The sequence below is a fragment of the Calypte anna genome, chromosome 2 (assembly GCF_003957555.1).
Source record: "Calypte anna isolate BGI_N300 chromosome 2, bCalAnn1_v1.p, whole genome shotgun sequence".
Taxonomy (NCBI): Eukaryota; Metazoa; Chordata; class Aves; order Apodiformes; family Trochilidae; genus Calypte; species Calypte anna.
The window spans coordinates 118,973,678-118,997,429 of NC_044245.1; the positions used below are offsets into that span (position 1 = coordinate 118,973,678).

The 23,752-nt window shown below is 37.6% G+C and overlaps 1 protein-coding gene across 1 annotated transcript in view; it reads right to left on the reverse strand.

The window, feature by feature from the left end:
* Positions 1-9,090: 9,090 nt before the first annotated feature.
* Positions 9,091-23,752, reverse strand: part of TRPA1 (transient receptor potential cation channel subfamily A member 1) — a 35,867-nt gene continuing 21,205 nt past the window's right edge. Inside the window, exons 15-27 of the mRNA XM_030445482.1 lie at positions 23,309-23,402; positions 22,600-22,659; positions 21,272-21,370; positions 20,405-20,475; positions 19,783-19,930; positions 17,392-17,481; positions 17,036-17,205; positions 14,885-15,014; positions 14,572-14,754; positions 13,543-13,611; positions 11,094-11,204; positions 10,496-10,593; positions 9,091-9,513 (exon numbers count right to left, since the gene is read on the reverse strand). Coding sequence (XP_030301342.1) covers positions 9,282-9,513; positions 10,496-10,593; positions 11,094-11,204; positions 13,543-13,611; positions 14,572-14,754; positions 14,885-15,014; positions 17,036-17,205; positions 17,392-17,481; positions 19,783-19,930; positions 20,405-20,475; positions 21,272-21,370; positions 22,600-22,659; positions 23,309-23,402 — 1,555 coding nt within the window. The 3' untranslated portion in view covers positions 9,091-9,281. The remainder of the gene's footprint in view (positions 9,514-10,495; positions 10,594-11,093; positions 11,205-13,542; positions 13,612-14,571; positions 14,755-14,884; positions 15,015-17,035; positions 17,206-17,391; positions 17,482-19,782; positions 19,931-20,404; positions 20,476-21,271; positions 21,371-22,599; positions 22,660-23,308; positions 23,403-23,752) is intronic.

Genomic DNA, 23,752 nt, shown 5'->3' on the forward strand with positions numbered 1-23,752 from the left:
TAGTCAGGCACCACCTCAGCAGCCCAAATCTGTGGTTAGGATAAATTTACCAAAGAGAGGGTAATTTATGAAGGGTCAGTTCCTACAGTTAGCAAAGACCTTCCAGCATCCCAGGGCTGATGCCGCAGGGGTGGGAGAAGGGCTGGCAGTCCTGCCAATGTTCCTGGGCAGTAACTTAGCCCTGTGGGCTGCTGGCTGCTTACACTGCCCTGCTGTGCCTGCAGGAGGGGTCAATCCTCTCGCCTGGAGCTTTCTGTAACCTTCTGGGGGTGAGCACTGACATCTGAAGCTTCCTGGGAGCACAGTGTTGAGTCTCTGTGCTGAGTGTCACTGATCTGTGTCAGGGCCAGGGACCTTTCAGCAGCCTTGAGCCCTGGCCAGGGGCAAAATAGCAGAGAAAGAAATTAAGACAGTTCCCACTCTGTATGGATAGCTGAACTAATTTAAGAGTTATGAAAAAACAGGCTACTGTTATCTGTCCTTCTGTCCTTCTCAATCAGGACTTGCTTCCCTTTAGCCTATCAATTGTACTGAATATGCCCAAATCATCTCCAAGCTCCTAGAAGCTGACTTCAAGCTCTTTGAAGTCTAAATAGATCTTTCCTTTGCTTTCAGTGGTCCACAGTACAGACTTGCTGTCATGGTTGTTATAATACTGTTGCTTTTATACAGTTATTAATTAGCAAAAGAGCAAAAATATGAGGAGAGCATGAGGAGTCGATGGCAGCTTCGAGGACAGCTACACCATCGCTCTGCTACCGTGGCTGCAAGCTGTGCTGGAAGTGCTGTGACATTAGAGAAAGGTCATGTACAAAACTCTGCAACTCTGAAAGCCTCTCACAAAGTGCCATGTGGCTTTGATTTGGGAAAGACCACACACAGCAGCTGTGCCACCTGCTACACATTTCTTGCCAGTCACTGCTTTGCTGTGTTGGTTCTGGTGTAGAGGGTGATCTTGAAATGTCTTCCTCTGTTTGATAAGAGCAGTAATACATATTCTTCTCCTTATGAACATGCTGAGGGGGTGTTGCAGGAAGACAACACCCAGCAAAAATAAAACAAAACCAAAAGTTTTGTTTCTGCAGCAGGTTAGAAGTTTCCCAGCAGATTAGGGCAACCACTTGGGCCAAAACTGCTTTTGGAGTTTATTTTCATCCTGGAATATCTAACCTGTGCTACAGCACCTCTTGTTTGATTTTCCTGGATGCTGCCCTGCTGAGCACACCCTGTGAGCAGACCCAGTGTCACAATTTAACACTGGCCCAGCAATTAAACCGAGTGACAGATGCTCTCGATTAATTCCCCTCCCTGATATAGAAAGGGGAGAGAATAAGGGAGAGAAACTGATGAATTGGAAACTAAACTACACAGCTTTAATAAAACAGTAATGGTAAATAGGAAAAAATACTAAATATATACAAATATACAAGAAAATTGATACTATATTCCTCTCCCCTTCCCCCCAGTAACTCTCACATCACCACCGAGGCTGCAGGGCAGCCCTGGGAAAGTCCAGGCTGGGCTCCTGGAGTCAGCAGCAGTCGGGAGCTGGAGGCAGGAACACACAGATATGGGCTGGCACGGATCAGGATCACAGGCAGATAAATGGATGGAATCCTCCCAGGATTCTGAAGCAAACAGGGACAGGTGGAGAAGGGGAAGCAGGAAGGGAAGGAAGGGGTTTGACCCTCAAATTTATACTGAGTATGACGTGGACGGGATGGAATACTATGTTTGGTCAATTCTGGCATCTAACTTGTCCAGCCCTCCCCAGAGGAGGGGTTCAGGTGTGACATTTTTATTCCTTCTGGAGGGCAAAATGTTCCTCAGAGCTGAGCAGTGTACTTGGCTCTGCACACCAGCCTCTGGCTGTAACTATAAACGTCAAGTGTTATCAGTCCCAGAAGCAGACACTGTCTGAGAAACTTGCTGTTAATTTCAGCAAGTGCAACTACTTACAAGAGACTTAGCTGAAAGGAAAAGTATAAGACAGAAAATCACCTTTATCCTGGCCCAAACTAGGACACCCAGGGATGTCCAGCGGTCCTGTCTGTGGCATTGGTTGTGCTTCCCAGCCTGGGGTCTGTTCCTGCTGGGTGACTTGCTCGCTGCTGGTGAACACCATGGAAGAGCCCAGGGAAAGTAGCAATGTCCAAGTGCCACCCTGGGAATAGCTTGTGCTGTGTCACTGCTGGCAAAAATGGAGCAAACCTCCCACATGCCCACAGAGGGAGCCCAACCAGCTGAAATTATGGATACCAGGGCCTTAGCATAAGGTGGATGCCACTAATGCCAACACTAATGCTGCCACAACCAGGATCACTTTATCTTGCTGATAGAAACTGATTTTGCTGATAAAAACTAAGAAAGAAGAGCTGTGCTATCACAGATGTACTGGCATTAAAGAGAAACTTGCTGTTATTTTGAGCAGCAAGGGGCCATAAAATCTTCTCATGCTCTGAGAGAGGGACAGGTTTGGTACTCCTTCATCTAAGGATGAGCTCTGTGTGTGTTTAACACAGGGAAAAACACCACTGGTGGTTCTCCTCAGGATGTGTTCAGGCATCTCACACGTGTCCTGAAAACTGGCATAATTTGCTGGAAGGTTTTTATGAATCATTCAGGAATTTCCAAAGTTTCTCTGAGGCTGGGAATGCCATACCTGAACTAAGGTGCAACACCCCATCTCTGGCAGGTGGCAGGATTGTCACCTGCAACCAGCAGGCACTTCGAGCATTTTCTAAGCTCCAAGGAAATGTGAAGGCTGGATGTGGAGGGAAAGTAGGGAAGACTCACTGCAAAAAAACCCCATATAAGTGAGCCAGAAATGCAGTGTCTGGAGTAAATTATCCTCAGGTTATTCCATTCCACTTGAACAAAACAGCAGAACAATGCATCCCATGCCTTGGAGGTGAGGAGAACCACTGGACCTGGAGAGCATGGGAGAGGGCTGGGAGCAGGTTGCCTGGGCTGGCTGAGGGGGGGTCAGTGTGACTGAACAAGAACTGTCACCTGCAGGTGAGGATCCTGAAGGAAACATCACCTCAGAGACACTGAGATCTCACAGAAATCACAGCTGGGGCCAGGATAAGCAGGAGTATTCATTCCCCCTTTTTATCTGCTGTTGTCCAGTGCAGCACTGTTTAAATACACACATTAGGGCAGACCAGGGGTTGGGATGATACATAAGGATTTTGGGTGCTGAATCGAAGAAAGAACAGCCCTGCTTTAATTTTGCTTTAGTCTCATAAAAGCATTTTGCATTTTGTGACCCTAGCTATTCAGATATATTATAAAATAAACCAAATATCCAAGCTGAAGTGGTGTTTATTTTTATTTTCTACAGCACCTCCTTTTCCTCTATTTAGATGTTTTAACTATTTCTACAGCTTAAGATGAATGAAATCCACCTAGAAATTTATTATTACTTGATTTATGATTTAAGAATAAGTTCTTTACCAATCATTTGGTCTTTATTTAAAGGATATTTTGTAAAGTAAGATTGTAGACACTAAAAACAGACTTTCACATCATAAAATATGCATGCTGGAGCTAGAATCCTATTGTTTAGAGCCATTAATACATGTTTTATGAGTTCCTCAAGAATAATTTGTGCATGGTTGTGTTTATTCAGATAAGTGGACAATGCTTTTACAACTGTTGGAAAATAAAGATCCCTGGCGACTCACAGTCCCTGCTGTGGTCTGTTGGTTCCATCCTTAATCCCCTCAGCACTCATTGCCTTTTCTTTCACTAACAAAGTTGAACATAAGAAGCTTTACAGCACTGAAAACATTGCTGTCCTAAATCCAGAAACTACAAGTGTCCCCAAAGCTACCTGCACTATAGCACTGTTCACACTGTCTCCCCTCCTTTTATCTTTGGCCATAATTCCCTACAGCCCCCAGGTTGGGTCAGATTTCTTTTCCTCACCTTGCACTCACTGCTCCATACTGCTTTTTCTTAGCCTCTTTGTGCATGTCTCCTATTGGAAAAAACTGTGGTTCCATATGGGAAGACCTCTCAGCTTCCCAGCTTTTATCTAAAATAAAATTGACATAAAAATTCATATATAAAGCAGTTACTAACAGATAGCTTGCTCTCAGGACATAATAAAGGTGGCAGTGCCTTTGCTGAGTATTCTACCCAAGCTGAGAACATGAATTCAAGTCTTTTTCTTTTGAGTTTGGGTGTTTAGAGGACTTCCCTGGCTCTGCTTAACATTTTTGTTCTAGTAGCTTCACAGAGGCCTGGTGGGCACTGAAGGCAGCTGGAAGGGGCAGCAAAAGCTGAAGGGGAAGAGACTTAGCACAGGGCAGAGCTCAGAGCAAGGAGTGCTTCTGAGGGAGCAGTGTGTAATGTGAAAGATGTGTCTGGAAGCTGATTGATGCTAATGCAAAGCGGTTCCTCTGGTTCTCAAATACTCAATTTTACACAAACTATTACAGCCTATGAAAGTGCAGCTGTCCCTTGCCTTGAGAATCCCTTCCCCTCATTACAGTGAAGCCACCATACTTCAATTCTTCATGCACAGATGTAGACACAGCCTTCAAGCTGAACTGAGGCAGACTAAATCCTTTCAAATATGCACGCTCTACTCCTCAAAACCATCATCCATCAGTGCTGGTGGTAGCTCTTAACCATGATTACTTTCAAGCATTTAATGCAACTGTAATTACCCCACAGGCTAAGAAAATATGCCAATAAATGTTAAAGTAGGGATCCACAGGAAGTGAGTCAGCTCGAGTGATGAGAAATCACTCTGAAGTCCATTATGAATCTCTAGCACAGCACCACTTCCACGATGCTGAATCATTCCCGTGGACATTGCCAGCTCCAGGGATTATCATCAGGACTGAGCTGAGAAGCATGCTTTCTGTTTTTAAAAGTTTGAATGATCTTAAGTGTCCCTGTTCTCAATCTCAGACAGCTGAATTCTGCTGAACCTGACATCCCAGTAGTGTATTCAGACTGGGCCAGTGTCATTTTGGAGCTTCTGGTCCTTTTTTGTGTGATCACACAAATGTCAGTGTGATCTGACACTCCCAGTTTCTCCCATTTCTCATGTTCATTTTCTTCCAAGTTACTGGCTTATTCGAACTCGCTGTGTTTCTAATTCCCCAGTTTCTTGCTGCTGAATGGTTTTGAGACTGCAGTCACTCCTCTGAATGAGTAAGGATTAGCAATAATGTTACTAATTTCTGAAATGGTAGCTTTAAACTTTGCTCAGCTATCTAAACTGTGATTCCCAGTCATGAAATGACATCAAATGCAGTGCTTCTCATCACTTGCATTATTTCCCATCCTGACTATTTAATCAGATCTTATCATTGCTGGGATTTCCTGAGCTACTTCAGTGTCTGAACCACCTTCTCTCATGATTATTGCAACACTGGTTTTGCTGCATTTCTATATGGAAGCCAAACACATTTACCTAACAGCTTCAGACACCCCTAAGTGGCTTGTGCACAGATCAACCCTGAAACTAGAAATACTGAATAGAGACGCCTGGCCTCACATGGAGCTCTCTTGTACTTCACATGCCAGTGAGGATTTACTCCTTGGCACCACTTGGTATCTTGGTATTGCTCAGAAAATACTGCATTTAAGCAGTACTCTTACTTTTGGTATCAGAGATTTTATTCTTTCCTGTGCCATCCTTCTCAATCATTCCTGTAGGAAAGCTCAAAAAACCTCTCCTGCTGTCTGCAGCTCCAGGGTGGGGTTTGCTACACTCCTGTTCTTTCTTCATTCATTGAAGAATTCTTTATTCATTCTTTTTTCTTTCTTCATTCAACATGGGCCTAATTCCTGCCCACAGGATAATCTATGCAATGGTATCTTACAACCAATGCATACCACGTTGCAGCCTAATGATTCCTTATGCTGACAGGGATGGGTAAAAGGCATTAACCTGAAGGAAAATCTGGCTCTGGTTTCTTATCTTGGGTCCTCCAGCATGGATTAAGGATGCGCTCTCACTTCCTTTTCTTTCCATAACTAAATCACAGTCTTATGATTTAGACAGAAAGTCAAATAAATACTTCAATGCTGTAATGCTAGCTAATTAGAAAATACATTCTGTCTTTCCATATAAAAGCTATTGAATAAAACTGGTTTTTTTTTTTTGTTTGTTTGCCTGTTAATTGGCATACATGTGGTTTTCTGTCCACTGAGATTTTGGTATCTGCTGAGAACTGCTTCTTCATGAAGCTTTAAAGCCGAGCTCTAACCCTGCATATTTACCACGAAGTACAGGAAACATCTTATTTAAGCTTCTATCTTTTCTATCCAGGAATGGTCCATTTTGGTTCAGCACAGAACCAAGAGAGTCCTGCTCTGCAGGCACTCTCCATATCCCAACCACCAGAAACTTTTCTGCCACCCTTATTTTGCATAGTCCTATTGTCACCAGAATGGACATGACCATTTCTCTGCCAATCTATCTCAGTGGCCTTGGGAGCTTGAGAATGCAGTCCACACACAGGAGCAGCTACCTAAAACAGTGCATCATAAATCCTAATGTCTATCCACCTACCTATTTGCCTGCAAATTACCCAGTAAATGATTCTTTAGTAATTTTCCCTTAAATCAAGAGATGAAAACATTACAGGTCAATTTTAATAATAGCTTTTACATTACGAAAAGGTGAATAATTTAGTTAATTGTATGGATGTGTTTACCTTTATAAATAGCATTACAACACACCATGGAGCTTGTCAAAAGTATTTCCATAACCAAAGTCCCTTCTGCATGCCATGCCATGTGTTGGCTTCCTAATAATGTGCCAAGAGATCCATACTGCATGTCCAAACTGTCTAGTCACCGATTTGTGGAAGAGCTGTTGCTAAGAATTTCACCAGACTGTGAAGCTACTACAGCTAAGTCACAGAAAATAAACCAAACCAAAACAAAACCACTTCATGATCTGGAATTTCCTAGCATCCATTACCAAATGGTCCTCTGTAGTGAAATGAGGCAACCAGGTGCCACTAATTGCCAGGTAGTGGGCGTGAGCTTGTGTGAAGCCCACCTGTGCCTGGTAAGGGTGGGCCCCAACTGCGCATGAGCAGAACCAGGGGGCCAATAAAAGGTGAGGCCTGATCAGGCACAGTTGGGCTTAACACAAGCTCACGCCCTCTACCTGGCAATTAGTGGCACCTGGTTGCCTTCTTAGACTACAGTCCTCCATGCAGGCAAACTATGCAATGGTGTTAGGGTCAGCTTTGGAACATCTCAGGAACTGTAAATTAAATTTCTGTCCTAAGAGATTGCTGTGTATGCAGGTCTCAGAGTTCCGTTTAAAGAGGCTTGAAAAGCTTAACCTTTAAAATTATAAAGATTGACTACTTTGCTTCTGTTGTAACCCTACTGATGTTCCTCTTAACTTAAAGCTAGGCATTTAAATCCAATTTACTTATTAAAAAACGTTATCACTCACTGCCATCTAGTGTTGATGGTACAGATCGTCATTAACTCAGAATTTTCTGGTCCGAAGAACAAAAAAAAATACATTTTTCAAGTTTGTCATTATCCTGGGAACCCGTTCCCACAGACAGAGGGAGCTGCAGATGCACAGTAAATCAAAAAATCCAAAAGAGCTCATTCATAGGAACAGATTTCAGTGAACAGGCCACAATGAAACTTCAATATTACATTCAACTTTACTCTCTTGGTTCTTAACCTGATTCTTGGTTCTCTCTATTTTTGATACCAGGTCTCTGAGGCACCCAGGAGTACATTTATGGACACAGCAGTGCAGATATTCATCTCCTAACTCCTCACCCCCACCCCAGTTTTCTGTATGAATGGAGCAGCCAGGTGGTTATTTCCTGCCTTGGCATGCATCTTAACTAAACTACTCCAGTCACACTTAAATGCAAAATGCCCACGGAGAGTCTGGGAGTCAAATCCAGAATAGAACTTCACTTTTAACAACAAACATCTTCAGTTTCAACTGTCATGGATTTATGCCATGGGTTTCAATTAATCTTGCTAATGAAGAAAATGCCTCCCAAGCCTATACAGATGCCACCCACCATTTGATATCAAGCAGCTGTTCACCTTACAAAGTATAATAGAATAGGCAAAAAGCAGTGCTGACCTCCTCATTTCTCTGTTTACCAGGCAAGGACTTTAACTCTGAAAGCTGGGATAAAGCAGTTGAGTGGGAAAGCATTTTTCCTACCAAAGAGCCTGTCATGCATGTTAGTTTTAAGACACCAGTCTCACTAATTTACAGTGCATCTTCCTCTGCTTTATTAAGATTTGACAAGTTCTGCACAGTGTGAATTACCTTCTGGTGGGTACCTCTAAAATAAAAATTGGTTCTTTACATGAAGAAATAACATATATTGAGTTCTTAAAGAAAATGCCTGAATTCAAAAGCAGACCACATAGCGTTACAACCACATAGAGTCATAATTAGTTTATTAGCACTGGTTTTGAAACAAATATTACTCAGTTACTTAAACACAGTTTAATTCATGTTCATTTCCATATTAGGTACATTACTGTATATTACATAATGCACTGAATATCCAGTCAATAAATAACAAAATGAAAGTGCAGCTTGAAGTAGCAAGGTCAGTTTTTGGGTTTACAGGAAGGGAAAAACCACATTAGCAGTATAAGGACAGCAAGTTATAAACGACTAATATCTAACAGGTTATTCTACTGTTGCTATGAGCATGCTAGGTACAAATGATCTCTTTAAGAATTGCATATAGTTATCTACAAAAAAAACCTGTCCTTCCCTTACATTACATTTTCATGACCTTTTTATTTCTTACCTTTCAGGCCTGATCCTGCAGTCCTTACTCAGCAAAACCTCCAATGCAATCTGTCAGGTTAGCTTCTTACTTTTCCTTTAAGCTACATGAAGCCCATTGGCTCTCTCAAAACATCTGAATACTCAATGTCTAGAGCCTGAAGTTCTAAAAATTTGGAAATTCTAAAAACAGTCATAATAGAAAAGAATGTAATTAGGAGCATTGGGGCCAAATTCAGAAACAGATGTAGAGAGAAGAACTGAGGAACTGTCAGGACAGCAAGGTTGGCATATGGTGAGTGAGGCACTTTCCTGATCCAGATCACGGTGTGGGATGCAGACATCGTCAGCTACCTTAAACACTGTTTAGAGCACCTGCATCCTTTTCTCAGATCTGACCTTTTTTACACTTGAATACATGATGTGTCACATTAACATTATGCACAGACAGTAAGAGAAGTGACCCTAAAGTAAAACAAAATGAGGATGCAACATGATATCATAGCCTTGTCTAGAATAAGACATTGTTCTTTTCTGTGCTTGGGTTAGGCACGTTTGTTTTAACAGCTTTTAACACTGTATCCCATTTACTATTCTTGTGCTCTAACTGCCTTTTTCTAAACTTGTGCTGAAATAAATCATTGCTGTCTTCATCCTCAGCCTCTGACACTATCTCCATTTTTTGGATAATCAGTTTAATGAGATCGTGTTGCTTTTCCAACAGTGTTGATATATCTTTGAGCCTAAAAAAAAGAAAAAAGAAAAAAATAGGCACGCAGTAGGCTTTGTAATTTGGTTTCAAGGGACATTTTAGTCATTAAAACCTGGAAATCCTCAGCTTCTGCTCTTAAACCTTCACCCTTCTGCTAACAAAGATGTAGAAGAAAGCAGAGAAAAAAAAGAAAAGAGTATGTTCTATGCTGGTTACTAATATATTGAAGTAGTATGGATTTGAAGAAAGACTTTTTAAATTCAATGGTTTGCCAGCATCTGTAGAGTGTATTCTCACCCCTTCAACTCTTGCTGAATCCTTCATTCAAAAAAACCCAACTTAATCAGAATGTGTACAGGGAGGCAAAAATTTACTAGATTAAAATAAAGGAGAGTGGAAAACAAAAAGAGAGAGAGAAAAAGACAGCAGGAGAAAGTGAGATAGAGTGAGGAAGTACAGATTTTCCTGTTTGTAAATTCAGAAAATATTTTTCTGAAACCATTCTTATGGATATAGTGGTAAGACTAGTTTAAAAAAAGTAAGTATAGTAAATAAAAGTAAGGCTTTGGATCAGTGAAAAGTCAAATAGAGATTGTGTGTATTTGCAAACCAACTGAAATTACTTCAACTGTGAGTTTAAAATAATTCTTGAAAACCTGTAATTTTGAAATGAACAAGTGCCTTCTCCATCACTTTATTCTATATTTATAAGCAAAACCACTTGTACTCTTTTTCTGCCACAGAATAAAAATATTTCTCTACCACAGAAGAATTTTGTAGGTGATTACATTACATAATACTGTAATATTAATATTACTGCAATATTAAGATTACTGTAATACTAAGTTACCATAGTTACCATATTGACTTAAGGATGATAGATACACTGAATTTTACTTTTTAGGTATAGTATGGAGCTTTAAAATACTATTTAAACAACAACAACAAAAAGGATTATATTTGTAATGTTGTTTCTACTTACTTTTACAGCAGTAAATTAACACAACAAATACCTGTATTTCTGCTTCAGAACTTCTAGTTCTAATGATGTATCAGCGCTCTGAGCATCTGTGGTAGAGTCCTCACACCCAAAGCAATACTGGAACACACTCTAAACAAAGCATGGAACCAAACAGAACTCAGATATTATAGTCTGACAATAGACTAAAAATCCTAAATAAGTGAATGGCATCAGTCTCTACGCAGTGAAAGGAGTTTATGTTATAGAGCCATTTTTTTGTATATTAAACATTTGTTTTGCAAAATTTGTTTAATCAGAATTTTCAGCCGAACAATGACAGCTGAAATGAAAAGGAAACAAATAAAAGAAGAAATGCAAAAAGAGTAATTCTGTCTTCTGCCTGAATAACTTTTGTAGCTTGTCTGGACTAAAAAAGTCACAGGTCACTGAGAACTCAGACAGTGCAGAACTTATGCACTCAAACAGACTTATCATTTACATTGAAGATAATCAAGGCATAATCACGATTCCACAAGTGTCAGTTAATGACTGAGTCTTCTTAATGCAATGTTCCTAGCAATCTGTGTAAAAACTTAGTCAACCACATGACATTTCAGTATGAATTCTTTAGTCAAGATTCACCATCTTACCATAAATCCACAGTATCTTGGCCTGTTGGGATAGACAGTGATTGATTCCTGGTCCACTCGACTTAAGAACCAAAATGGCAGCTTCTTCTCCAAGTTGGTGTGAAGATTTACCTAAAAGTAGTTTTGTATTTAGAATAAGATATATCCTCTCAAGATAAAGACACTGATGTCAAAATAAGCATCATGTTATTATATAGAAATCACAGTTACTAGAGGATAGCTACTCTGAAAAGAATTGCATATTTGAGGTCCATCCCAGACACTTGAAACCATCAAGTCACAGCAGTAGTAAGTATTATAGCAGAATTAAGTATTCCACATAGATGTGCACTCTTATAACTGTTTCCAATAATGAGTTAGTTCTTGTGTAATGGATTAAATAGCTCCTTAGTATCCTGTGGGTTGCCGTGTAGAATTACAGAGCAGAAACACCCATTCAAAGGACAGAATATCCATCACAGCCATGGCTTGTAAAAGCAAATAGCAATGTGAAAGTGATCTTTCTATCTGTAATTGTGCTATAGCCTTCTACAAGATTATGACAGAGTCAGTATAGATAAAAGTGCTAGTGGAATGCCTATGAGAAAAGGAGTTTTCCTTTGGGTAGAAACAAGTATGTTATATATGAGTATCTTTTCAGGTGGTATTACCTTTCCATTCATTCTCAAATTACTACAGAAATACAGAACACATGTGTCTAAAACAGGATGGACAGTATCAGTCTCCTGCAGACAGCCATAATCCTCTCAAACATACAGAAGATTACATGCTTGATAAGATTTTGTGGTACTGTCTGAAGTTATAAGACATCAATCTTCCTGAGCATTCTGCTGGCAAAGGAACACCTAAACAGGTGAAAAGCATTAACTGATACAAGAACTGCCCCTCTACTTTGGTAATTTTTTTCTCCAGCAAAAGAAAGATCTTGCGAGAAGAAATTTTAATCCAAAAGAGAATTCCTCAAATACACTTGAACTAAGCAAATACAGGACACAATTGAAAGTTATATGACTTCCAGAAGTTATAATTGAGCTGTTCTTGATCTTGGGTATTCTGTCTGTGCATGTCTCCCTTCTTTATGGCCAGACACTACCTAGGCTGTGGGGTTTTTTAGGAAAAGCAGACCCATCAGGAAACACAGGCAAAGCCAGTTCCTGAGTCAACTTTATGAATGGTCTCTTTCTTTCATGACACAGACTTTGAGCAGGAGTTCCAGGGAGCATGTGGACAGACACTTTCTAAGAACTGTGAGAAGTAATCTTTATTTGACAGATGTATACTGTACATATTGTACATATGTACATAATGTATGTATGTACATATGTACAGTATACACATTATACATACAGTATACATATTTCTACTTGCGAAAGTAAAGCTTGATATACAATTCACAAGGAAAAAAAGCTCTCGAAACTGTATGCCAAATTTATCATATTTTAAAATGAAACTCTTATGAAGTTGTGCTATTTCCCTAGGCCCAGTATGTCAGCCCTAATGGCTACATTTGCAAAGGCTTCTTTGAAAATATCTGAAAGGTATATTGTTTTCAATAGCATATTGGTTACTAAACTCTTTAGATTTGAACAGAAAGTGCTAAGTGTCTTAATACATTTTAAGATAAGTAAAAAGTTTGAACTGTGATGCTAATTTCCTTAGTTATACTCAGTATTGCATAGTAACTCCTCAGTACAGAGTCCACCATGAGTCTTAAATATTCTGCAATGAATCTGGCATTCTTCTGACTTCTGGGCATAGAATCATAGAATCATAGAATCATAGAATCCTAGGGGTTGGAAGGGACCTCGAAAGATCATCTAGTCCAACCCCCCCTGCCAGAGCAGGGCCACCTAGAGCACTTCACATAGGAACGTGTCCAGGCGGGTTTTGAATGTCTCCAGTGAAGGAGACTCCACGACCCCCCTGGGCAGCCTGTTCCAGGGCTCTGTCACCCTTACAGGAAAAAAATTTTTTCGAATATTCAACTTGAACCTCCTGTGCTCCAATTTACACCCATTACCCCTTGTCCTATCACTGGTCACCACTGAGAAAAGCCTAACTCCATCTCCCTGACACTCACCCCTTACATATTTGAAAACATTGATGAGGTCACCCCTCCTTTTCTCATCTTAACCTTCTTTCCAGTGTATCAATTCTCTCCATAAAAGGCAGCTCTTCAATTTCAAATTCACTCAATTCTGTTGTTGGAACTCCGAATTTGTTTAACTATCTGCTCAAAAGTTACCTAAAAATGCATTTGCTTAACATTTCCTTGAAAATGCCTCACATGACTGAAAATGAGATTCAGAATGGGATGTCTCTGTTCACCCAGTTGCTCTGCTGATGCTAAGCTGTTAGTTAAGGATGTAAGCAGATAATTATGTGAATAATGTGCTAACAGCCATATCTACTACCCATAGTTGGTGCTTTTATGGTATATGCTACTCACCTGCATTGCAATCCTTTTGAGTGCAGCATATTTTTGTACTTCAGCTATGTCCCCAACAGCCAAACCAATCTAAAAATACCAAGAAATATTTCAGGTTTGTTTTTCCCCAATCTGTCTTTCTTATTCACATTTAAATCCAAAATTACTATAAAATAAATCTTGTTTCAACTCAATTTGGAAACACGCCCCTTCTGTGAATATTTGGAAAACCAAGAAAGATAATGCACTTTTTTAATGCCATTTATCTGTCTGCAGTAGGGCACTGAAGAGCTACTTCAAAGCTTTGTCAAGGATAACATCCCTTCTTTTTGATTCTTCATTAGTGCTGTTAAGTTAAAAATTTTGTGGATCCCCTGATTGAATAGAATCATGGCAGCAAGAAATACATTTAAAAACCTGAATTGTTTGATTTTTATTTCTCAGCTCTTATTTTCTTTAAAAAATATGTTAATGAGCATGAACTGTATATTCAAGAACATGACTGAAGATGTATTATATATTTTCCTCCATTTCTCACAATTACCAGGTTTTTTGATTCTTTCTGTTCAGGTCAGGTTCATTAGTTTTAGCAGTACCACTGACTACTGTTTTGCATGCAATGAAGATCTGGGCTTTGACTTTTTTTTTTTTTTTTTTAAACATCATTAGCATTACACTAGGGTGTGATACAACAAGGGTTGAACCATTAAGACTATACCCAGCCCAGGAGGCTTAAATTTACCAAAGTATTTCTTTAAATCATTGTTCCTCAATATTTTTTGTCAAGACCTCATAATAATGCACTGCAGCTCCAATTCGAATTACATAAAGATATAGAAGAAAACCTTGCAAGAGGCGACTATGGAAAACTCCACAGAACAGTAAACTGGATGCAAAACAAGAGCAAAGAACTTTTTAACACATCACTGAAAATATAAATTCATATATTAATCAGTGAATCTAATGAATATGCACTGAAGTACTTGTATCTGCAAAAACTGATAAGCATGTGCTTAACCACTTTCATACATTAACAAGTAGTTTACTTACTAGCAAATTCATAAGAAGGATTGGAATAAGCAAGGTAAATATAATGAGAACTGTGTAACTCAGGAATGGATATGGCAATTCACTGCTTAATAGTGGATCAAGGAATGCATCATGGTAATTAATATCTCCCAGCATCATTGCAAATGTCTTCATTACAGAAAGCAGGGGCGTGCTGTATGTTTGCTGCAAAAATAAAAAATACAAAAATGTATGAAAAAAACTTGAACTGATTAATTGTGTAAATACCTTTGAGATTCTTTAGTAAAAAATAATATTTATAGTTAAAAAAAATTAAATTTGCCACTCAACTAACCTGTGAACCCAAAAGGACAAAGAAACTGAGTCCAAAGGCCAGTATCAGGAAAAAGAAAACAACAGCAATCCGAATCAAAGTCCTCAAAATTTCCCAGAACATCACAACATAGATGCCATAGTTTTCAAATCTAGGCAAGAAGTACACAGAAAAGATATGTAAAATTAAAAACTGAAGTTAGAGTCCCTTGCAGGTTTTTATGTAAGACAATAAGTAATCCTGATTTTCATGAGTGAAAAGTCATATTTTGCTTCTCTGAGAGACATTCTGAGAGGGTATGAACATGAACATCTTTCACATTCAAAAGAAAGCAAGTGGTCTGATTTACAAAAAGCCTAAACTACAGAATCTTGTATTTTAATGCACCATGGCAGTGCATCTTTAAGGTACAACTTTTCATGAACAACTTCTACTCTCTCAAGAGCCACTGACAGTGCAATATTGAAGCACTCTTACACTCAGAATAATGTTAGTAAATTATATGATTTTTTTGGTGTTTATGAAAGCAAATTAGCAACCAGGAAAAAAGGGAAACTGGTACCATGATCCATCTTAATGCCACATGCCTGATTCAAAAAGTTTAGTTTCTTCTGACATAACAAAGTACAGAAAACAAGCAAGCAAAAAGAAATACATTGCTCAGGGAGAGAAGAGTAGCACAGTTTTAGGATTCCTGTGTTTCCACCAAGAGTCTGTCATCTGGGAAGCCTCCCATTCTTTGCTTAAACAAAAACTACTTTTCAAAACATGGTTTAAGCTACTTTTTCCCCCAAACCCGAAACCTAGGAATTCACATCCTCTGTCAGATTCAGGAACCAGGTGACTATTATATGCTACAGCAGTAGCTACCAAGAAAATCCCTTCAAAGGCTTTTCTCCCTTAAAAGCAAAGCTAAAAAGATCAAGCTGGAAGTAAAGTAACTTGATCTTCTACTCATTAAGGGCTTATTAGGCAAAACTCCCCTGAAGTCAATGGAGCTAAGGGTTGCTTCAATAATAGACAACCTGAATGAGTCAGAAAAAAAATATATGTATAGAGTTCTACTGCTACACAAACAAAAAAAAAATAAATTTCAGGCCAGGGAGGTATTTCATCTAGCAGAAGCAGGAAGTTTGGGGAATCATGAGTTTACTTTTTACAGTTTAGGTTCAGCTCCTATTTTACCCACAGCAGAGGGGAGAGGACATGCTCATTCATCATCTGAGGTCAGACACACATAGGACGAGGTTTGCCAGCAGAGGCAGTACTGTAAAAATAATCTGTCCTTATGACATTAACTCTGTTTACAAATGTTGCCTTTAAACTTCTTAAGTACAGTAAAATGATCCTGGAAGTAATCAGCAAATGTTGTGTTTGTCTGTTTGCCAGACCTCTTGGAACTGATTAGTGGATGCATGCAATAAGCAACAGAAGAGCACATATGCAGTGGTACTACAGATGTCATCCTTATTTTCTGATCAGCTCCAAATCAGCACTTTTTTTGCTAATAAGCCATACCTCATCTTTGTTCAAGACAGTCCTGCTCAGGGACAGACACGTTTAATTTATTAGTTTCAAGTATTACATCCACACTATTTTCCCCTCCACCCAGCACTCCTGCAGGCCATAACTATTGGAGAACATTAAGATCATTAATGGCAATAAATAAACCCCAGGTAAACTAAAGAAATAATTTCATCCTTTATAGTTCTTTGATGGGACACTATGGTGTAAAAAAGGGGGGTGTGCCATTCAGTCTGTAAAAGGATACAAAAATTTACCTTCTCTTGGGTATTTCTTATGAAAACAGACTTCCTTCTCTCTTTTGCAATTCACTTTTTTTTTTTCTTTGAAGTCAAAGTCTATACAGTATAATGAAAAATGTTTTTAAAAAGACGTAAGAGGGGGCTTTGCTTACTTAACATTAAAATAGATCTTGTTATTTTTTTAGTTGCTATAACACATGCTGTTATTCTCTAATGAAAAACACTAAAAGCTACAGTTCATCAGAATAAAATGTTTCTGTGATCCTAATCTGGAAATTTGTGCAGCTTGGAAAAAAATAAAATTGAAAAATAGGGCTACCAAACTTGATCAGTCAGGCCTTAGGATAAGGAAAATATCTGAAAATATTGAAAATATGTTATTGCAAAGCTTGTGAGCAACTTTTACCGTTGAAGGTAAAGCAAGAAGTTCATCCAAGACAAATAAACAGCAATAGCTCCACATTCCCACTGCAAATGAGCTGGTGTGTTAATAAATAAAGAAGACACAAAAATTATGCTTGTAGTATAAATAGTCCAGTCCAGTAGATTGGAGTAATCCAACAAGTATTTCAATTTCTAGGATTTAAGAGAGACAGATACATATTTACAAGTTGTGCATTATTAAATGATTGAATTCAATACACTGTTTAATTTTTATAGCTTGGTATTTCCATTTTAATTATGTAAAAATCAGATTTATTTCAGTTTCACACAAACTGCTATGCATGCACACTGGTTAATGCTATTTCTCAATGTATTTACCTGCTGAATGAGCTGAAATATTTCTTTGCAAATTCCAAGTAAACTCATAATTAAAACTAAACACATGCACACCCTTGTGAAGTATGAGTTCTGAAACAAAAAATCAGAGCACAAAACAAATTAGAAATTATTAAATGAATGCTTTTCTAAGCTCTACTGCATGTACTTTATGTTACCAAATTAAGAAAGAAACTGTTAGTTTGCTTCAAATGAAATTATTACCATATAAATTCTGTTCTATTAATATTTATTGTGAAAATCATGTCATGCATATTGTGTTTAAGTAATTTAAACCAAGTAGGATTATCATGCATTCCCATGATAAATATCTTCTGTGTAGCTTCCTTATTACTACAATTCAAGCTTGGGAACTGAAACTGCAATATTTATGCCACATTTTCAGTATGCTTTGTTGCTAGATGAACATGAAGTCGGATTCTATTGTCCATAACTTCAGTAACTGGAATGGCAATAGAAGTCACTGAACAAAGGGAAGTCCTGTCATCCTTTTGTGGCTGCTCCATTTGATGTCTCCCTTTACAACCAGCACAGGCCAAAAAAACCCCTTAAGTTGGCATAAATAACAACAGTGAATCTCATCTTCCAACTTGTAGAGCTAATTCCTCGCCTTAGGCGTTCATTGACTTACAGGGAGGCCATAAATTCATGGCACTCACTTTTCAGTGGTGTTGCAACTCACATCCACATCTGCCCTGTTATGTTGTCTGTGCTCCTTACAGACCTGGCATTCCCCACTCCATTCCCTTTAATATGTCTCTAAGGCAATGTCTCCTCCAGGGCATGACATCTCATACACGCTGCTGTTGCTCCAGTCTCAAGCAGCTCAGGAGCTTCCAAGCTCCTGTTCCGTGCACTCTGTTTCTCCACCAGCTGGAATCATCCCTCCCTGAAGGCCAGGACTCCCTCTTACACCTAAAGCTTCTTCCACCCAGTCTCTGATGATCCAAGGACCTGTCAGCCTGAGCCATTCCTCTGCCTGCTGTACGCAGCTCCTGGCGTTCTGTCTTCCTCTGAGAAGAGGTGTGAGTTAGAAGAGCAGGAATCCTTCCAGTCCTGAGAGTCCTTCTGGCTTCTGAATCTTTGAGGATCCCACATGTACTTGGGTGGGATGGGCATGGGATTCTCCAGGCTTCTTCCTACATCAGGATATCCTCATGAACTTTTTACATCCTTTTAGTTTATTTTATTTCATATTTCTACTACGATATCTTTTTTGAGTTCCTATTGCGGTTTTATGCCTTTTGTGCCCCAAAATAACTGAAAATGACTGTAAAATATTTACTTGCCTTTTTTTTTTTCCTTGTAAAAATCCTTGAGTTTTGTGATAAAATCACTTACTTGAAGTCGATCATTGGAAAAATTTGCCACAGAACAAAAACTTGTCACTGTTAAGATCAGCATATTAGAGTTTCAGGGCTGATGATACAGGTGTCTCTTAGTATTTATGACTTGATATTCTGCAGACAGAGCTCTGTGACTCTCCTGCCCCTCACAAGGACACAGGATTGTCAATTAATTTATCATTTCCATTCAATGCATATCATGAATGAGATCAATATTCATAAACTACTAGAGTAGCCCCAGACCTATCACAGATGTGCTTAAGATAAAAATACTCAGGTAACTACGATGCATCTGTACTTTGCTAAGTAACCAAGCTTTTCTTTATGAGGTCTCATTCACATTTCAGCACAGCACAATTGTGTTTTCCATCCATATATGGATGTAAGTTTTCCATCTATATATGTTTTCCATCCATATATGGAAAGCTTTCCATCCATATATGACTGAAATCTGATGTTACCTTTTTCATTATTGTTGTACATGAAGTAACTACAGAAAGACTGGCAAAAATTGTTCTGTCTTAACCTCACAGTTTATGAGCCTAGTGAAGAAATACTGGGCCTGCAAGGAAAATTAATACATAATAAAGGCAAAAAAAGTTTCATTCAAATACCTAAAGGCACTTCCTTTTTACTACTCTTTCAATGTCAAAGTTTAAATATGCAATATCCAATTGTTTTGGTTGAAAATTGAAAGGACATAGAAAGCTAAATAATCCACACTTTTCTGTCTTTTCATAGTTAAATACACATTAATCTTTATTCTTCAAAATTGAAGAAATATGCACTTCAGGGAAGAAATTAAAGTAACTATATGCAAGATGTAGATTTTCAGAAAAGATTAAAAATAAGAAATGAGAACTGAAAATTATCTACAGAAGTTGCTACTGAATGTTTGAAAATACACAGTTAAGTTTTATTCCTTAGAGTTACTAGATCATAAATAATTGTAAAAATAAGTTAAATAATCACACTTTTTTACCACAAAAATCCATAATTTGTTGTAACTAGTAAGAAAGCTCAGTACCTCATATTCTAATGGTCTTGCTTCATAGGTCTCAGTTCCATTCAAGGGTCTTCCTGGCTGTATGTGAGTGACCAGAAGAGTCAGTGGGATGAGACCCAGAGAATAGATGCCTAAATTCATCAGATGTGCTCGAAACCCATAGGCCATCCTTGAAGAGTAAGAATGTTAAAGTTATAACATTTTACAAATTTAGAAGAGCATCCATTTAAATGTAACAGCCAACCTTGCTTTCAAGATGAGGAAATAAACATTTCTTGAAACATCCTTCTGTGACAAATGTGTTCATTGAGCTTCATGTGTAGAACAGTGCACTGGCCACTCTGAAATAATGTTCCTTTTCCTTTTAGCTTGGCAATCCTCCAACATATTTTTGCAATAAAGCAGAAACAAAGATAGTGGTTGACTTTGCTGTAAATATCAAAGAATCACTACGAAATACTAAGCTGTATTATTTGTGGTAGTCACCAGAATATTCTAAATATGCTTACGAAAGATTGGCTGGAAAAGACATTTGCTTCAGTCAACACTGTAAATATTTATATCTTAGTAAACAAGACTCAGACAAAATAGCCTTTACCCTGTCATGCAATGTTATATTTTATGTACATTGAAGTACACCTACCATTTCATAAGCAAATACTCTTTACACACAGGATGACTGAGTAGCTCCATGCGATTGTGGCGTACCATGGCCTACAAAACAAGACACCAGAGGGATCAACCTTACCCCATCTAAGCACAAGGCTTACAAACCTGGCTAAGTCACCTTCTTCACTTGAAAATAAGCCCCATGAAAACTAAATTTGCTGTAAAATATTGTAAAGTTCTGTTTACACACAGTAGCTCAAAGGTATTACTGTCTTGTCTTTGCTTCTTACTGAGGCATTCAGCTTCTCTCGTCCTGCTTTGTTGGTCTATTTCAAGTTTTTTAAAAAAATTAGACTATTGCCAGTTATAGCTGTGAGATGACCTAGATTTCTATCTACATTTAATGAGACAACATTTATTAATTTATTATTAGATAGCATATCAAGTCTAATTGCCAACAGGAAGCCCAAACAGTAATAACATTAAACCAGAAAGACAAAGAATGAGAGAACAGACTGGCAATGTGAAAAAGAGTAAAATTTGGTTTAGGCACATAAATTCTACTCCAGTTAGTGTATGAAAATATCAGCTTTGTCAGGCTTTTCAATGCCTTACATTCCATTCCGTGGTCAATGCAGTCACTGGATTATGATGGATATATTCATGTTCCTTTGAAATATTCATATAAAACTGTTAAATAAAATAAGAACCTCTATCTAAATCAAAACAATTTTAATTTATTACTTAGACTATAAGATCTTTGGCCCATATTTCATTCCAGTATACTTTAAATATTCAGAGTTACAGGCCTTGGAAAAGAAGGTGTGAAAAAACAATCATTTTGATTTTATTTAAAGCAAGACAAGCATGGAATTATGCCAGAGTAAAACAAATCACTCACATTTAAAGTGGTAAGTGGTTCATAGAAAATTTCTTCATCTTCCTTTAGTTTCTTGTTAAGTGTCAGGGGACACTGAAGATACCTGAAGTTGTATTCAATCTGAATAATAAACACACGCCAGCATTTAAATGTGATGAAGTTGATAATCTGAGACTGAGAGAATGCACTTAATTTTTTAAAAAATTATCTTTTAGAGAAAAAAGGGCATATTTTGTCTAAATAGTTAGAACACTGATGTGTACTGGTTGTTAGTTACCCAGCCAGTAAACACCTGCCATCAAGATACACATCTGTGACAAAGATGATTAAACAGCCATTTTGAATTGTAAAATAAAATGTACACATTTCTTCTTCAAATACTACATTTTTGAAAGGGAATTCTCATAACTGTATTTTGTTTTAATGTTGACTTTGAAGAAAAGCTTCTATTTAAAAGTTTTGAAAAGACAATACAAAGAACATGTTTACTAGTAGAAAATTTGTAACTTTTTCATTAATGGCAGAGGCACAGCCCAATTGATGGGGGATGTTTTCAGTATAGTTTCAAAGGTATTGTAACTTCAGAACATTCAGACCTCCTTAGCATTGTGAAAGCAATCTACTGCTTAAGATTTTGCATAAGAATTTATAAAAAAGAAACACACTGGACTCTGAATTATTGGTGGCAATTGTAGTACTTATGGCAGGCAAGCTTTTGATATGCAGTATAAACATTATGCCTTCTATCACTTTTATTTTGAAATATTCATAACTAATTACCCAGCTTGATTGCAAGGATTTAGCAGAGATAAAGTTTATAGTTGCTCAAGATTAATGTTACACTTGTTAAAATGCATAAGCATGAAGATTACAAAAACTGAACTTTAAAGCTGTTTACAGCCCAAATAAGACCTGTGTTTCCTCTTAAGATCTGACATACAAGTGTATATTATCAACATGAACTTGACTTGTACATTAAATTATACATACTGTGCACTTCCCAAACTTTCAAGTAAAAAATTAGTTCTTTTCAGTGTCACAAAGGCAAAAAAGAAAATTAAATCAGTGGTTTTGCTGAGAAACAACAAAAAAAGAGACTAATAGTTGAAGGCTGCCAGTATCTGAGAAAGTGATTTTTAAAACTCATCCAAATTCTGAGTTTTTTGTAGAATATATTTTAAAAGCACAGATTCAAATACAGTTATTGCTGAATAACTACTGAATTATTAAAAAATCAAGTTAAAGTATTGTCTGATTTCAATTTGCCAAGCAGAGGAAGCACTTTTTGACATATTCCAAGCTAAAAGGATGATTTTGCACTATCTTAATAAATTTTTTCATCCACTTACATAGAAGTCTCTACTTGTCTTTTCTTCTGAAGACTCGATTATGCAGTTGTCCAACACCAGCTTTGCACAAGAACAGAAAAATGAATTAAAGTGATATAGTTAACACTCATCAGAAAGTACATGTTTGTACATGAAGAAAATGACCTCCAGATACAGCAGGCATCTAACAAAAGTGAGGATTTAGTCAGATTTTATCATGCATGTTTTGAAGACATAAAACTCCAGAGTCTACAGGTAGGAATTAAATAATGAAACTAAGTGTTTAACAAGACTACATGATAGTTTACAAGTACAAAATGTGGTGTGGTTATGAACACATACACACCAAGTCACTTGCTTCTTTCATAAAAAACATTTTTATATCATCATTAAACAGTTAGGTCAGAAGGTGAAAATAAGTCAAATAGTTTTGAACTCGATTCTCTCTTGACTTTCATCACTTTTATACTCCTTTTTATACTGCTTTTATACTCTCGTAGCTCTACTGACCTCAGGTAGATAAGAACTTTTTCTTGTAATAAAGAAATAAAACTGGCCAAAGTGAAACTATCACTAAAATACAATTAAATCAATTTGTTAATTTCTACAGTTGCTATTTTATAATAATATGTATCAGTGAGGACAGCATTAGGAAAAGAAATGGCAAATAATGCAACATCACTTAGATTTCTTTGAGCAGTTATTTCTTTAAAATCTGCAGAAAACTTACTTTAAATGAATCAGGAAGATACTCAACCATTTCCAGCAAAGGACATTTATTGGCACTAGAAGAGTGAGAGAATGCCACAACAGCTTCTTCCCATCTGCAGAAATGAGTTGAGATCAGGGAAAACAAATTAGATGCTTCTCTTTTAAATTAAAGACATTTAAATTATTCAAGTTTCATTTAAGATATTATCTTGAAAATCACAGTATGTCACAAGTTTACATACCATGAAATGGAAAATCCGTTGTTTGGGAAGTAACTGATAAACATCCTGGGTGCTTCTCTAAGAATGATTCATACTTAATTCTGGTATGATTTAAACAAAATTGTTTAAGCTATTCAAAGACCTTCTAAAAAATATGACACTTGAACTAAAGCTGAAATCCTGGCTTACAGGATTAGGCAAGTAGGAATAAATACAGTAAAATGTTGGTAGTGTTCCTGCAA